Raw genomic sequence first — 16,257 nt, forward strand, 5'->3', positions numbered from 1 at the left:
GGAGCTTTGCCAGAGTACTGAATTCTTGACTCCAAACACTTGAAATATTTTTGAACCGTACCTCTGCCTTCTGGGATTTTAATTCACGTTAGCCACATTTTTCAAAATTTATATTTTCATCCAAGAGAACTGCTTTTCAGTGACAGAAAATTCCTAATTGAAGCCCTTAGTTGGCTAAAATATTTTGCATAATTTATCAAATTTATGCAGCTGAAGCTGTTCTATGTGTTAGAAAGGTTCAGCTGCCTATAAATCTTGTTCCATGACAAGGAAATGAACTGTTCTCACTGAAGCAAGTTGCCCCCTTAGCACTCGAATGAAATTTCTCTTGATAAGTGCCTGTGTGTCATTTCAGTTTGAGAACAGAACACCAGACAAGGCTTCCTACTCTGAACTTAAAAAGGCTCCCAAGGTAGTAGGTAAAAATCCATAAAAACGGTAATCCTGAAAAAATAAATAGATCTAATTCATCACAAAAATAATAATAACCTAGCAGCTTGTCCATGATCCCCTGCCAAAATAGTGTACCATACTCATTCCTACTGTCTCCTGAAAGAGAGGCAGCGTTGCATGTGGAGAGGAAGCTTCATTCTTTAGAAGCCACTACTAGAAAAGCTTTGTTTTAATAAATATTTTGTCTCAGTGAGGGGGGTTATTGCTTTAGTTTGTTTATGCTATATGTTTTTACATTTTTGTATTTTAAACCTCCCTGTGATCTTCGGATTAAGGCAGTATAGAAAATAAATATTTGTCCTTTGTGGCCACTGGGCCTAGTCTCTGTGAGGTAGTGCACACCATAGGGCAGCCAACAAAGTGATGTATTCTGATAAAATGGAAATGGATCTCTTGTCCATGTATATGCATAAACACTTGTAACTGCCAGGCCTTTAAGCCTCTTCAGCTCTTTGTTAAATACAAATTTTGTAAAATTTTTCTCATGATTCATGAAGTAGAGCAGAATCCACTTCTGTACTAGCGATGTTTCTCTGAAGGCCAAACTGCATGTTACATGTATTCAAGCTGGCCACTTAGCTTGAAATCAAAACAGCCCTGGGCCCCCAATCTGGAACATATTCATGATTGGGATGGGAGCCCTGTTCCAGTCTCCTGTTGAAAACTTCTACGTCCCAATTGCTACTTGCTTCTAAAGATGCTGGCTACTGCAAACAGCATGTGTTGGGGGCCATAAACTGCTAGGAGGTTTTGACAGGAAACCATAAGTGCCTGTGTTCTGGGTTGGAGCATCACACTGGTTGTTTTGTAAAAAATGAGTGGCCACCTTAAGCACAATTTCTAAAACCATGTGAAGAGCACAAGTGAGATCTACAAAAAAAAAGTAGTATGTAGTGCTTTTGTTCAGGATATTTTATTTCATTTACTCTGCATCCTCCTCCAAGCAGTCAGCTGGCTTTCCATGGCAACTAAGCATAGCCCTAATTGGACTTGTGGGTTTTTTTGGAGGGGTCATTCCCTGCTTTACATTTTTGTACTTCAGTGAACCTTAGGAGTCTTCCAGGCCTGTTGATAGCTTCCTCTTGTGCGTTGATGGTGCTATTTTAGCAACATGGGCACTGGCATTCGTGATTCAACCTAAAGGGTCATTTGAAGTTCAGAGCGTTTTTAAGAGACTGCATTCAATAAGCCAGTTTTACTCAAGCAGTTTGATTCAGGTTCTGACCTCAACTGTATATAGCATGTTAGAAATCAGCATATTTCAGTTATGATGAAGCAGTGGAATTTTAGCAATGATTATAACTGTCTTGTGCTATGCATTTAGAATTTTATGGTATAATACGAACAAATTGTCCCAAAATGTTATATTCTGTTATACATTAGCATTAGAAAGAAGTGATCTGGAACGCATGAGATGCTATAGACATTTTTGGAAGCTCCAAATAACATCCACAGAAGCTACTTGACTCCCTAAACATCTCTTTGTGGCCTTAAAAGGGGGGGCTGCACCCCACACTTTTGAACTGTTTCCCTGCTCATACTCCTGATGTCAATTCTTACCTCACCATAGCTGAGCAAACAAGTGGCTTGTTTGCCAAAAGGTATCAAAGGAGGTCAGGCTTTGAACTGAGTGGTGGTGGAACCTGATGAGGATCAGCAGAGCTCATCTCAGCAGCCTCCCAGTGCCCTATTTTGTCTACAAAATTGCAGCTTCCTACCAGTATTTGAGGCATTGCACCACCACTCATGGATGTAGTTTAAAAACACTATTTAAAAAGAGACAAGTATGTCTACCAGTTAATCCCAAACCCCCAAAAACTTTTGAAGACCCCCCAGCTTGTCTGCCTGCAAATGGGGCAACAGATTTGGGATGGGGTGGGGGAGCCTTTGATTCCACATTAGGTTGTTAGAGATGCATGCAGATATTGTGTGCTTGGTGGAGGAGGCTAAGCAACCTAGTGTTAGGCATATTGGGCAAATATCTCTTGACTACAACTACAACAGTGTAAATCTTTTTCAATCTTTTTCACACATATACACACACATTGTCTGTTGCCTCCCAAGTGCAGCAGTTTATTTTTCCCCATAGGAATAAATTGCAACAATTCATTTAAATGGCAGAAATCAAATATTTGCATTTGAACACTGTGGGAGGTGGTTGGAGGCTAAATCTTTGCCCTGCCCCTTCTGATTCCAGTGCTGGGGTGAGAAACAGCTATGTTGGAGTTCATCTTGTTTATTCTGTGGAAAACAATGGGAGCAACCTAAAACCAAACCATTCTTTTGGGTCTGGAAGGCAGGTGCATTTCTGGAAAATGTTACTGTAAATGAGTATTTTGAGATAAAAGACAGGAAACAATGTTTTTAGCATGACCTGGGTATACTGAAGCAAAAAACATTAGTTCTCCAAGCTCAATTGTGAGTGTTTGACCTTCTAACTTAAGAGGGGAAATGCTAAGAAAAGCACCATTTTGAATTTTGTACTTCTCCCTATGTGCAAATGCTTTCTGAATATTGCTTCAAATTTGTTAAAGTAATTGCTTGACTACCACAATATGATTGGAAAACAATTTTTGACTGGAAAACAATTAAACAGTTCAAAGTTCAGTGTGACTCCAGGCAGTGAGCTTTATTGTTTATTATAAATAAGCAGTATTTATAATAGTTATAGAACATTGGTCCGTACTTTACATTAAGAAAATAGAATGCCACAAAACAAGTGCAATATATGAACAAGACTAAAACCCAACATTCGCAGAAGACTGAGAAACAATTCCATTAAGGATGGTGGTAATAACACTACCATTCAAGACAAAATCTCATGTTTTGCTAAAAGATAAAGGCAGATTACTTTATGCTGCTTTCACTGATGTGCACATCCTAAGAAGCACATATGTTATGGCTATAGACACGAGTGGATAAATACTACAAGCTGCACATCTAGACTACAATGGTAGTCAGCCTGTAGTGGTTGACTTCATGGCAGCTGAACTAAATATTATTTAGTGTCTTAAGGACACAACTGAGGCATAACAAGACTCAGAAAGCAGACCTTATGACATGATGACATAATGAATTGTGTCTAGATGAAGAAAGTCAAGTATTCCAGCTGAATGATTGGGAGTGCTATATAATGCTGGCTAAGGAGTTTTCCACTGTCATTCTGAATAACTGCAGTAGAAGGGCAGCACAAAGGGAAAGCCCCTATCTTAGCTTCAGAACGTTTTCCATTTCTTTCTACTTCTTGCAAAATGCCCCCAAGACGATAAATTTCAGCAAATTTAAGCATACATCTGTGATACATCTAGTACTTGAAAACCAGGAGACTGACAAAACTATAACTATTCCCCAGTATGCACTGGAGTAGGATAAACACGTATTTGCCTTTAATTTATATAGCTCTAAAGCACTATAGTATTATGACAATGCCAGCTTATACAGGATTATTTGTAAGGACAGAGGATGCAATAAAGTGCACAGAGAACAGCTGCTTTATGTCCTTGAGACTTCTACAAGGTGATTAGGTTCTTGAAGGATGACACTTAAGCCAAATGTTCAGTACTAAGTGTGCTGCACAGGATCTTGTCTATGGAATTTTCAAGGTGAAGAAATTAAGAACAGAAGACGTTGGACTGGGTTGCATTGTGCACCAAACCACATGAGCAAACGGTATGCTGTGCTTAGCCCACAAAGAAGCCACTAACTCTGCTCTGAACAGGCATTCCAAAAGGCTGAATTTTGTAGCTTTGAATAAGGCTGATCTTGTCATGTTTTTGCTCAGGGAGTTGTTTTTAGTACTCTGTGCAGTAAGGAAATCATTGCTGGAAGACGTTCATATGCAGTAGAAAGTCATCAAATAAGACAAAATGATGTAATTCTTATGTCAATACATGAAGCAGACATAAGGTTGCTTCTACATGTTATACAGAAAGTTCTGTAGAATTATATATGCAAAAGACTGAGATTTTTAGAGGTTGTGTTATTTTTACAAAATGTTGTAGAAGTACTAGGTGATGTGGGTGACATCACAGAAAATGCATCGTATACCCATCAATGAAGTATTCAACAAGCAACTGAATGATTCAGCAACAGAATATCTACCTTCTCTGTCCCATTCTACCATGATTGATTTGTGGCTCAGATTTCTATTTTACCAGCCAAGTCAAGGAACTGCCTAGCAGGTGAGGGATTTTGAGGCCTTGTATTATCAGACAGGCAAGCACTATGCCTTCATTCTAAATGGCTTCTTAGATACTGATTCACCTCAAGTCCTGAGGGTGATATTGAAGAATCTGGAGCTGGTGGGCAAGATGTGTTGGGGCATATTGGGTCCTCTGAATCTGCAGCCTCATGCAAGATGTCTTTGAGCGTGGTAGTCTTGGGAAGGTTCTTCTGTATATACTGATTCCCTTTGAACCATATATATACTGGAGCCAGCATTAAAGTTGTCATCTTCCTTCAAGGGCCTCATCCAGTTCTGACTAGTCCTGATAGGAAGGTGGTAGGGCATCATACCTTTTATGTATTTACTGAGTGGGACACTTCACCTTTACAGCAAATTCAGCATTTGAAAGCCTGTTGAGAGAACCATCACCTAATTAATAATTTGGAGAAGGCAAGCTCACAGATAAAACCATCATATCCACTAAGAAGTTTTTGTGAAGAATATACAATGTGAAGGCAACTGACTCTGATGTAGCACAGCATGTCTTGAAAACACAAAATTGGAAATGTTGCCACCAAGAAGTGACATTATTCATTTTCACTCAGTGTGCAGTATTGAGTCATCTGGAGAAATTCTCTTTTTGCCATTGTAGAGCTCCCAGTGCCAGCAAATACTGGTTGGAAGTGCTCTTAATCAGTTATTCTGGTTGTTCAGATGTCAGATGTCCAGCTGTTTGTTTGGAACTAATCTGTTGTTTATGCCAAACACAGTGTGTACCTTTGAGATGCAAATATAGCAAATCTACATTCATGTCAGTTCAACAGATACTTTGGCCTGGTTCACATGTATTGACAAACCATAGTCCAAAACTATGGTTTACCTTGAACAAGCTGGTGCACACTGGCTTAGCATTATGTGTGAATCTGTGCTTGTGGTTTGTTTCTCTCCAGACAAACTGCAAGTGGATGCAAAGGTTTTTTCCTGGCTTACTACTCATGATTCGATTGGGAGAAACAAACCATGAGCGCTGATTTGCAGATGACACTAAGGCAGCTGCTCCAATAGTTTGTTTTCCAGCTCTAGAAAGGAACAAACAAAGCAGGCATGACAGAGCAGCACGCACAAGCAAGCTGCTCGTTTGAGCTAAGCCATCGTTTGTTTCTGATCATGCTTTATTGTTAAATATAATTGAGGCCACTGACTACTAGAGCACATTCATGGATGTCCAGCTTGAAATGCCTGTAAGCGTAATGACTGTCAAAAGATTAACAGTGCAATTCCTTTTCTTAGTTGGTACCAGTATCATTTACAAATTTTACTGTTTGTGTTAATTTCAACTTTTTTTGTTATATACTGCTTTCATTTTTTTTCCAGTTGAGCTAAAACTATGGACAGTGTTGCATGGAATTTACAAAAATCACATTTTTAAAAAAAATTAGAAGGTCAAGAACTCAATTCAGCTTGGAAGCCATCATTTTCATAACCATTAGCCAAAATGTGTTATGTAATATTTTCCCAGCTTTTACCCCTTTTTCCAAGCCTCTTTTCCAGAAATCCATCTAGACAATTTACTTACACAAGAGAAAATAAAGGGATTTTGCCAGGGGATTGGAGGGAAGAGGCTGTTTTTGTCTTTTTAAGTTGCTCAGAAGTGCATGTTTGGGTACTGCTTGATTCATTCACCTAAAACTTTGTGGAGATGTGAAGTGTTTTTTGTTAGCTTTACTAGCACAAAAGCTGTGGCCCTTCCATTTAGTTCTGATTTAAACCTTTGTGTAGCTACTCAGAAATTTCAATATGCCATAAGACTTGAAGTAAAAAATGACCGTTGCGGAGGGAGGAATTAGTCAATGGGTGCCTACTATATCAGGGCTGCACTATCTCAGTTAAGCTTCCCAGTGTCTTCTACCTTCAACTGGAGAGGGTTTCAGCTTTTATAAGGTCTTAAAACTGCTTCAGCCTCAAATGGCTTCCTCTCAGATGTTTCATTGTAATTGCCTCAATCTGTCAAAAAAAACCCCCTCCAAAATATTTTGTCTAGACACCACATTAGGCCAGCAAGCTCATTCTCATTGACTGTACGCTTACAGAAATTCCTCTTTGTGATTTACCCAGACACAACCCTCTTTTTTTAGAAGTCCTACAGGGTTAATTGGGGTGGGCTTTGAGTTGAAGATAACAACTTTAATTTTATGAAGTTCTGGCATATTTTTTATGTTTTTGATTTCATGATATACCTGCTCCAAGCCCTAGGGATAGGATGGGATAGAAATTAAAATCTATGAAATTTTTGGGCGGCTAGTGTACCGTAATTTTTTTCTGACAAAAGCCATGCCAATTTTCCTTCTGATTACAAATTAAGACATGACTTTGACAACCTTTATCTTATGGATCATAGACACCATTTTCTTCTAGAACTTAAATACTTGAAAGCATATTAATAAGTTCTAGTTTTGGATTCCTGGGCCTTCAAGTTCCATGAACAACTTAAGGGACTTGGGAATTGAGTTGAATTTCCATGTTTTTATTGTTGTGAATTAGACTGCCTGGAGAGTGAGGTGATGGGTGATGCTAAGCCTCGTTTATCCTGATAGCTATGAGTTGTACTGACTGCTGAAGTACATTAGCATATACTTTTTTAAAAAAACACCACATACTTACCTTAATATATAGATATATTCAGCTATAGTGCAATTTATCATACTCTCAGTCTGAGTTCATGGGTAAAAGCTCATTAAATTTTGGACAGGGGAATACCAAAAACATATTTTCCTTTCTGCAAAGGTCTTGGCAATTTAGAGACATTGAGCAGCTGGCTTGGGGTTCTGTGTTGGGATTTAGTTTAGTTTAGTTTAGGTCTTTCCCACTACGGACACTGCTTAAATGCATTTCAAACCGAAATGTTCAAAAATCCATTTGGTCTAGTCTTCAGGATTCATGCTTTCTGTCAGTTTCAGTGTATACTTGCAGTATACAATTGAGCTGTGTGACCACATGAGTGGCTTCTTTACTCATGCATTAGAAGGGGTGTCCAATAACAGCTTAGTTGGCAGAAGGCACCAACTAAGCACATGAAGAAGCAAGGCTTAAGCCAGTTATCACGACAGTTTCAGACATGACTCCTGCCCTTGCAGGAGTTACAAAGGGGTTACGTTCGGAGGATTATGCCTAAAGCCAAAACCATGTGTAGTCAAAACACATTGGTTTCAATGGCGGATGGAATTGCAAAAGTCATTTTTCCTGGAACCCTGCTTCCCCTCACTTTCTTTTTGGCCACACGTGTAAAACTGAATGCACATAAACTATGGGCTTACTGTACTTGCACTAGAAAAGTTATACTTGTTGTTATTGGTTTCATAGATTAATAAATTGTGTCACAGCCAGGAGATATCAAAGCAGTGTGCAATTAAGAGTAAACAATAGATTCAACCCCTGCATCTCAAAGTTCTATATAACAGTAATTGTGGGAGTGGAGTGACTTCTCCTCCAAAACAAAATGATGAATGGTGCCCTATAGCATATTAGTAGCCAGTGTAGCACTCTCACCAGAAGTGGTATATGGGGTTGATGGGATACTACAGTTAACAGCCTAGCTGCTGCATTCTACACCTTTCTGGCTAAGGTCAAGGCATGTAGGTCATCCGGTCCTGAGGTTTCCAATGCCTGGACTACTGTGGCCAAGCTATCTTATTCCAGAAACTGCTATAATTGTCTTACGAAACAAAGCTGGTAAAAAGTACCTGCTGCTTCAGATGGAGTGTAAGTCTGTCCAGAACAGGTAACTGATGTATCTCCCAGACCTGGGAACCATTTATCCACAGGGCCTCCTTTTTGCCAGGGCTTAAATTCAGTTTATTGGCCCTTATCCAACCCACTCCTGTGCCCAGACACTGGTCCAAAGCCCACATAGCCAATTATAATTCAGATGTTGCAGAGAAGAGTTGACACTGCTCCAAAGCCCATAACAACCATTTCCAGCTGCTCTATGTAGATGTTAAATATCGTTAGGGATAAAAAAAGTGCCCTGTGGCACCTGATAACACAAATGCCAAGGCCCAAGAGACCTACTTTTTGCCAACTTGTGAATAATGGTGATATTACCTTCCTCTGAGGTGGCCAAAAACATATTTCACCTTAGCCATTCAGATATTTCAAGGCACATGTTTTCTCTGACACAAGTTTTGATGCTCCTTTAGAAAACAATTATACATGAAGCTTCCTCCAGCATTGCTCTTCTGCCTCGGCTTATACCAGGTGTGGTCAACATGGTGCCCTCCAGATGTTGCTGTACTACAACTTCCATCTGTTTTCTGTTATGAGCACAGTATCTCGTCTCTCTGGTTTTCTCCTCCTGGACTTCCTGATAACTTAAATTCCTTATTAGGCTAACCTTGTGAGACTCAATGTACCTATGCCCTATAGCTTGTTGTTAGATTATATTTTTTGTATATGGTATCAATATAATATTTTTGGAGCAGTTTTGAAATATTAAAAATGTTTATTTGTATTGGATCCCAGTAGAATAATAATACTGTCAAAAATATGTGATGGGAGAAGGTAAAGGGAGAGAGTTGACATATGCAAATCCCATCCTCAAGTCAAATCAGCACAGTCCTAGGTCTATGCTTTGAGCTGTGACCAAACTTAGTTCACTTTAATATTATTCTTAGAGTAATACAGATGAATTTAGGTTTTTTCTTCAAATAAAAAAGTGGCATATGTTAATGTAAAAAGATTCATAATGAAGGTGAATGGTGACCAAATGCTTCTCTCTTCAGATGACTGATAGAATTAACAGTCCTGATGTGTTGAGAAAATAAAAACATAACAGTGGTCCAGTTAATTACTTGGTGTGCTGGCAACTTTAAAGTTGGCTTAATATGTGACTTTCATACTGCAGGCGGTGTCAGTTACCTTAATGTATATCACACTGGTCCTATTAAGGCAATATAATTTAATTGTGCCTATAGGTTTGCAAGGTTTTATGCCTCAGCACAACTCCAAAGATAGGAAAGCTCAATTAATCTTGCATCAAGACAGTACTAACTTTTTTAAGCATATCGTTCAGAACTTGACATTGAATATATATATAACAATAGCGCCCCAAACCCACACATTAGTTCATTTTTAGCTAAATTTGTTGTAGTGGTGTTATAGTATAAGAGTTGCTGTGAGCATCATAAAATCTGAGTCAAAACACAGCGTTAAAAGCCGGTAGTAGTAATGCTCTGTCTTGTCAAATAAACTGGTTTGAGATTATTAGAACAGCTTATGTTGCCATGTAATTTTGAAACTTGAGGGTACATAAAGGCTATCTTGAAATTGCATATTCACCCCATTAAATGTTGTATCTTTTAGTAGTTTCTTTTCTTTTTCTCCCTCTCCCTCATGCACAAACTAATATTTTTTTGGGGGGGGGGGTTAAATATTAGTGCATTAATGTAACATTGACTTTTGACATCTGCACAGCAAAGCTCTGAGCAAAGGATGACTTGAATTTGTAGAGGTACTGATACAGGATAGCTATTTCTTGCTGGATGCCTTTTGTGGTGCGTTTAAACCTTTGAACTGAACTGTTCAGAGAAACAGGGCTTTCTGCAGCAAATGCTCATTTGCTTTTAATAAATGTTCAAGATTTTTGCATTGGTCTGTGTACTGAGGAATATAGCTGTTTGCAATTTTTACAGTATGTTCTTAAAGCACAACTCCCAGAGATAGGTAAAGTGGCATATATGTTGGATGTTGTGTGTGTTCTGCAAGTTAAGTCTCTAGTGTTGCAGCGTATTTATAGGATTTTGCTTCTTTTGTCTGTCTGAACGTTAGTAGTCAAGACATCGGTAAATATTCTGTATTTTTTTTTGCAGTAGAATTTTATTTATTTTATAAACAATATTTAAGGGGACACATTTTTATTTTAATATTAACATAGTTTTTTTACAACTGGAAGCTAGGGTCCATTTTAAAATTACAATTCTGTCTTGTGCTGTCTGTCCTGATATGAGGTGTAGACTTTAATCTATTTTATGCTAATGTGGTTAGTTATAAAGTTTTGGGTGGGAAAAGCGTGGGGTATGGGTTAACCTCAGCATGGCATTTTTTCAAACATTTTTCGTGTGCTTAGGTACATCCAAGCAGAAGTCAACTTCCCTTCAGGTAGCAGATCAGGAGCTACTGTCACCTTTTCACCCATACCAGCCTTTGGAATGTATAGTGGAAGAAACTGAAGGCAAGCTGAATGAACTTGGACAGAGAATTAGCGCTATTGAAAAAGCACAGCTTAAATCATTGGAGTTAATTCAAGGTGAACCTTTGAATAAAGATAAGATTGAAGAGCTCAAAAAGAACAGAGAAGAACAAGTGCAGAAGAAGAAGAAAATACTGAAGGAGCTGCAAAAGGTGGAAAGGCAATTACAGATGAAAACACAACAGCAATTTACCAAAGAATATTTGGAGACCAAAGGTCAGACAGAGTCACCCCTTACCCATCAGCAGCAGTGCCCACACACAGGTGTCCTCCCAGAAGTGGAAGGCAATGAGGGTCTGCCTGGGGATAGCTTTTCAGAGTTATGGCAGGTTGACAGAATCCTGGCAGGTAAAGATGAGCAGCAGCACTCTCCACCATCTGCTAAGCAAACTGGGTTTGTCCCTCTCCAACCTTTGTCAACGCCACAGTGTAATTTTTCAAGTAACCTAGGCTGTAATGGGACAGATTCTTTTGAACTTCAGAAAGTATTAGGTAATCAGCAAAATGTAGGACAACAACAGCCAATTGCAGGACATGGTCAGGGGCTGTTAGTTCAAGAACCAGACGGATTAATGGTTGCCACTCCAGCACAGACGCTAACCGACACTCTTGATGACCTGCTAGCAGGTGGGTTGAGAAATATGTTTTCTTGCATTAATGTGTGTGCTCCGTTCCCTCTGCCCTCATTCCCTCTTGCAATTTTCCCTTTGGGGAGTATTTGTTTTAAATATATTTCTTTCTTAGTGCTCTCAATGTTGGCATTCAAGTTATAAATTCCCAAATATTTGGGTTGCTTTATCAAAGGTTAAATATTAATATTTTGCTATATTGAAATCTTCCTATATCAATCCTTTGGGCTTCCACTTCAGTAGAAGTAACTTTTTAAGGAAAACTAGTTACAAGAAACCAAATGGTGTTATGGAAATATGTCTAGTTGACACTTGCCTCTGAAGGTATCACTGGGCTCATGATTTCAACACTCATGTGAAGGTGCCATTTGTATGACCTGACACACCTCTGTAGCAAGGAGACTTTGATGTATTAAAACACTAGCAGCTTTATTTGGAAATTAACCTACAGGCTTACTCATTCATATATATTAATATCAGAATATCGTATGCTTGTGAAAATGAACCCTTTGAAATATGCTCTAACTACATGACAGCGCTAGAAATACTTGCAGCAGAAAGGGGATGATAGCTCCTGCTTAGGAACAAACTTAGCCTACACTAGCTATTGTCAGCTTAGCTATCACACCATTTTAACATCTTAAATAAGAATAGTTGATTAAGACTAATAGCGTAAGATGCTAGGTAAGAAAAACCATATGCATGGTTTATGTATAGACTGCAAGCTTTAACCTTCATTGTAGAGTAATTTGTGAGGCTGAAAGTAAGAAAAGGGCTTGCCCTTGTGGAGTTTGCAGTGATGTGCTGGCTCCATTTTCCTTTACTGTCTTTGGCAGAATATAGTTTTCCTTTGCGTTTGTATCCTAAACTGCTAAAACCAATGCTAAAACTCCAAAGCTAAAACTGCTGTGGCCATTCCTTTTAGATGTTGAAGCTGTAGATAGCAGTGTTTATTTGAGTCTACTGCAGTCTGGATGGGTCTCGGTTTTGTTTTGAAGCTATATTTGTTTTGTGTTATGTAGTAGGAATACTCCTTTTGAATTTGAAAAAGGGAATGTGAAAGGTGCCTCACCTAACTTGTAAATATAGTTTTTGCTTATTAAATGTTAAGTTATTCTTCTTGTAAGGAAAATAGCCCTCTTGATGACCCTGTTAGCTCATGTTCAATAAAGTAATACTATCAGGTGCGATAAAACAAGAAAAAAGATTTCCTTTGGCTGGGTTGGGTTCAGAAATACAATGCAGCATAACAGAATCCCTTGTAGGAGAAAGGAAAAATATTTATGGATCTAAATGAAGTGTATTTTACTTTTTTATTGTGCCAGCATTTTATGGATACATTTTCATAGATGATATCTCATAGAACTGGTGCTGTCTAATCTGTTGGAAGTTTGCTTGAAATGGATATCATGTAAGTGAAGTGATTTTCCATCTAACTTACCAGCAGTAACCATGTGCTCTGTGCGATTTCCCTTCAACTCTGCCAAAGTGAGGACAGGAAAAATAAATCTCATTCTGATTTGGCTTCTTGATGTCAATATGTGGCTGATAAATCTGATTGAGAGAAGCAAATACTAAATAAACTTAAGTTTTAATAGTGTATATATCACCAACCAGGAACTAGGAGAGTTAGAATTCAGCATTGGGGGAAATCAGAAATTTGAGTAGGCAAAAATCCACTTGAAATTGAATTGGTGTGAAGATGTTTGGAAAATGTGTAGTGAACTTACTAAATTTAATAAGGGAGCTCAGTTAAACTAATTTGCCAAAGTTGTGTACTGTTTATGATTTGTGTCTTTTTGAAAGATTATGAAGCTGTTAGGTTTATTGAGTATGTAGGTTTCTGAAACCTACAGCAGACTTTGCAGTTCTCTGTTCCTCATTTGCTCAAGTAAAATGAGTGGGAAGGTTGCATATATCATGGAAGGAGGAACAGCTATAATTTTAGGGATTTTCTCTAGTGCCCAGATTAACACCCCCCCCCCCGAGAACTATAGTTGTGCTCATTGCAGTGTCTGATGGGCAGATTCATATGTTAGAAGAATATTCAGATGCTTATAAGTATTGCATTGTTAACGTCATACCTGATAGTAATCAATATGCAGTCTTTGATGTGGCTGACCAGATTTTGAGTCAACTTGAGTCAAGATTGGTTAATGGTTAAACTTCATTTTTTTTTAATGGAATTGCTATTTCAAAGGAAATATATGTATCAACATTACTGGCTTCTAAACTAATAATGAGCATGTCTAGCATTTCAGTAATAGACGAAAGATGACAAAGAAAGTAGGCTTGCTGATGACTTGAACTGGGAGGGACTGAAAAATTTATTTTATTTTTTAAAATCTGTCATATGCTCTTGAGGATGGGAGAGGATTGCCTACAGCACCTTGTGAGAATTGGGCAAGTGGTGGTGGGAATGTTGCAGAGGAAATGAGATGTAAGAGTATCTGGTGATAAAAAAGCAATGCTGGAGTGTTCATGCATGCAATTTGAATGTAATGTTCATGTTGTGAATTGCCCTGAGACCTGCAGGTATAGAGCAGTATACAAATTTAATTTAATAATAATAACAACAGGTACTCAATATTTGGTACAAAAAGGAGATGCAACACTGTCTTCAGTGTAGATGTCTTCTTGTCATATATAAGCAACTATTCTCTTTTATGGAGGAGAAGATGGTGAAATATTTTCCATAGCTACTGTGGGAAGTAGTAGGAAAATACCAAAGCCCTATAACTTTGAATTTTGTGTTAAGCACCCTTGCTCTCAAATACTCATTTATACTTTATTTCATTGATTCACTGGATTTATGCTAAATTTCACATTGAGCTTTCAATTCAGGTTACTATGATTCTGGGGAAAGCTGTTGAATTTCTTAAGCATTGTTGGTAAAGGCCACAACATTTGGAGTGCATATTTGAATGTTTATTGTTTGTTGCATTTCCCCATTTAGGACAGTACTAAATATAAATCTAGGTTTGTTTCATTTGTTTTTTAAAAATGGGAAAACGTCACCAGAATCCCCCAGTGGAAGGAGAATTACCGTATTTTTCGCTCTATAAGACGCACGAGACCACAAGACGCACCTAGTTTTTGGAGAAGGAAAACAAGAAAAAAAATATTCTGAATCCCAGAAACCAGAACAGCAAGAGGGATCGCTGCGCAGCAAAAGCAGCGATCCCTCTTGCTGTTCTGGCTTCTGGGATAGCTGCGCAGCCTGCATTCGCTCCATAAGACGCACACACATTTCCCCTTACTTTTTAGGAGGGAAAAAGTGAGTCTTATAGAGCAAAAAATACGGTAACTTTTGCCATCATAGTCGTAAAAGAAATAAAGGTAGTAGGTGGCTTACATGAGGTAAAATGCTCAGCTATTTAATCACTTTAGGACTACTACCGTCTTCCCTAAAATATATGTATGTTCCCTTATATGCAACCAGATCTTAGTTTGTGTACACTTGGATTTCAAAATCTAAAGTGTGAAAGTCTAAGAGCCAAACATGTACGTTCCCTGTGTTCTGAGAACTTCTTGCAACAAAAACCTTGCGTAACATTCCCCTCATAGTTTTTTTTTGGGGGGGGCAGGAACCTGTAGTAAGTCAAAGGTGTAAATTTCAAATTTAATAAGTAAACAAAGTATCCATGTTTAAGAATAGCAAGATCCTATTATTTAATTCGATCAACCCTAAATAGTAGTATGCCATACCAAGAAATGAATTTCAAAATTTCTCCCTGGGCAGGAAGAAAATAGTTTTATTAGTACACATGTAAATGATTTAATTGCAACAAGTGTTCATACTCCAGACTTCACATACTTTTTTTAAAAAAAATCCTGTATGTAGGCACTTTTTCTCTCTCTGTACATTAAGTACCCATTGGCAAGAAATTGTCTTTATTTTTATATGAGCCATCACAGCATCTTGTGTGTTTGTTGAGCTGGCTGGTAGTTGCTTTTATTCATAAACGCAGTTAAGAGATGCACCTATTTCTTTTTTCAGAAGTCCTTTTCATTTATAGAACATAACTACTGGCTAACGATGGCATCTCTTCTTCTAGCAAGACACATTGCTTTTGCCTGGGAATGAGGAATGTTGTAATCTTTCCAGATCATAAATTATACAATTATGAAAGTGAAAGCAGCAACATAATTTGATTAAACATAATGTCTGGATTAAATTTTTGCCCAGTTAAATTTCCCTTACCCTTTTGTATGTATGTCACTGTAACACGTTTCTCTGTTGCTCTTTTTGGCTCTCAGGTTCTGCTTACTCAGTGAGAAGTGTCAGAGAACCATAGCATCTCTCCATTTGTTTTGTTAAATTGGCTCATGGCTTGCTCACTCTCTTCCCAACATCATGCTTCAGCTAGCCCAGCCAAAGGGAGATGTAGAACTTCTGGTGCCTCTTCTTACCGCTTTAAAAAGACCATTGGTCTCTGAAGGAGGGTCCTGTACTTGCCGTGTCTGGTGGTGTGGTTGATAGATCTTTATTGGCAATGAACTGTGCAGGCGGCGGTGTGTGAGAGAGAGAGGGAGAGGGGGGGGGGGGAGAGAGAGAGAGAGTGTGCAGATGTTGTGATCAATGAAAGCTTGGAAGTGAAATGCCAGAGGATTGTGGGTGTGGGTGCACACATACATTTATTACTCCTCCATTGTGTGCCATACCACCCCTCTCTTGTGCCTTGCTGCGTTAATTTCCTTCTCTGAGGTAGAAGGAGTGGGAAATCAGTATATCAGTGTCTCTTGTATCCTTGTGTCTGTCCTGC

At 38.5% G+C, this 16,257-nt stretch overlaps 1 protein-coding gene across 10 annotated transcripts in view; it reads left to right on the top strand.

Annotated features, from left to right (window-relative positions):
• Nucleotides 1-16,257, top strand: part of LOC307219908 (ankyrin repeat and KH domain-containing protein 1-like) — a 90,662-nt gene that overhangs the window by 32,269 nt on the left and 42,136 nt on the right. For 9 of the 10 annotated variants that reach the window (XM_079983425.1, XM_079983432.1, XM_079983423.1 and 6 more), the window contains exon 15: nucleotides 10,740-11,489. The exons of the other annotated variant lie outside the window; for it this stretch is intronic. In XM_079983425.1, coding sequence (XP_079839551.1) covers nucleotides 10,740-11,489 — 750 coding nt within the window. The remainder of the gene's footprint in view (nucleotides 1-10,739; nucleotides 11,490-16,257) is intronic. 10 annotated transcript variants of the gene reach the window in all.

Source organism: Podarcis cretensis, assembly GCF_951804945.1.
Source record: "Podarcis cretensis genome assembly, chromosome: 7".
Classification (NCBI taxonomy): domain Eukaryota; kingdom Metazoa; phylum Chordata; class Lepidosauria; order Squamata; family Lacertidae; genus Podarcis; species Podarcis cretensis.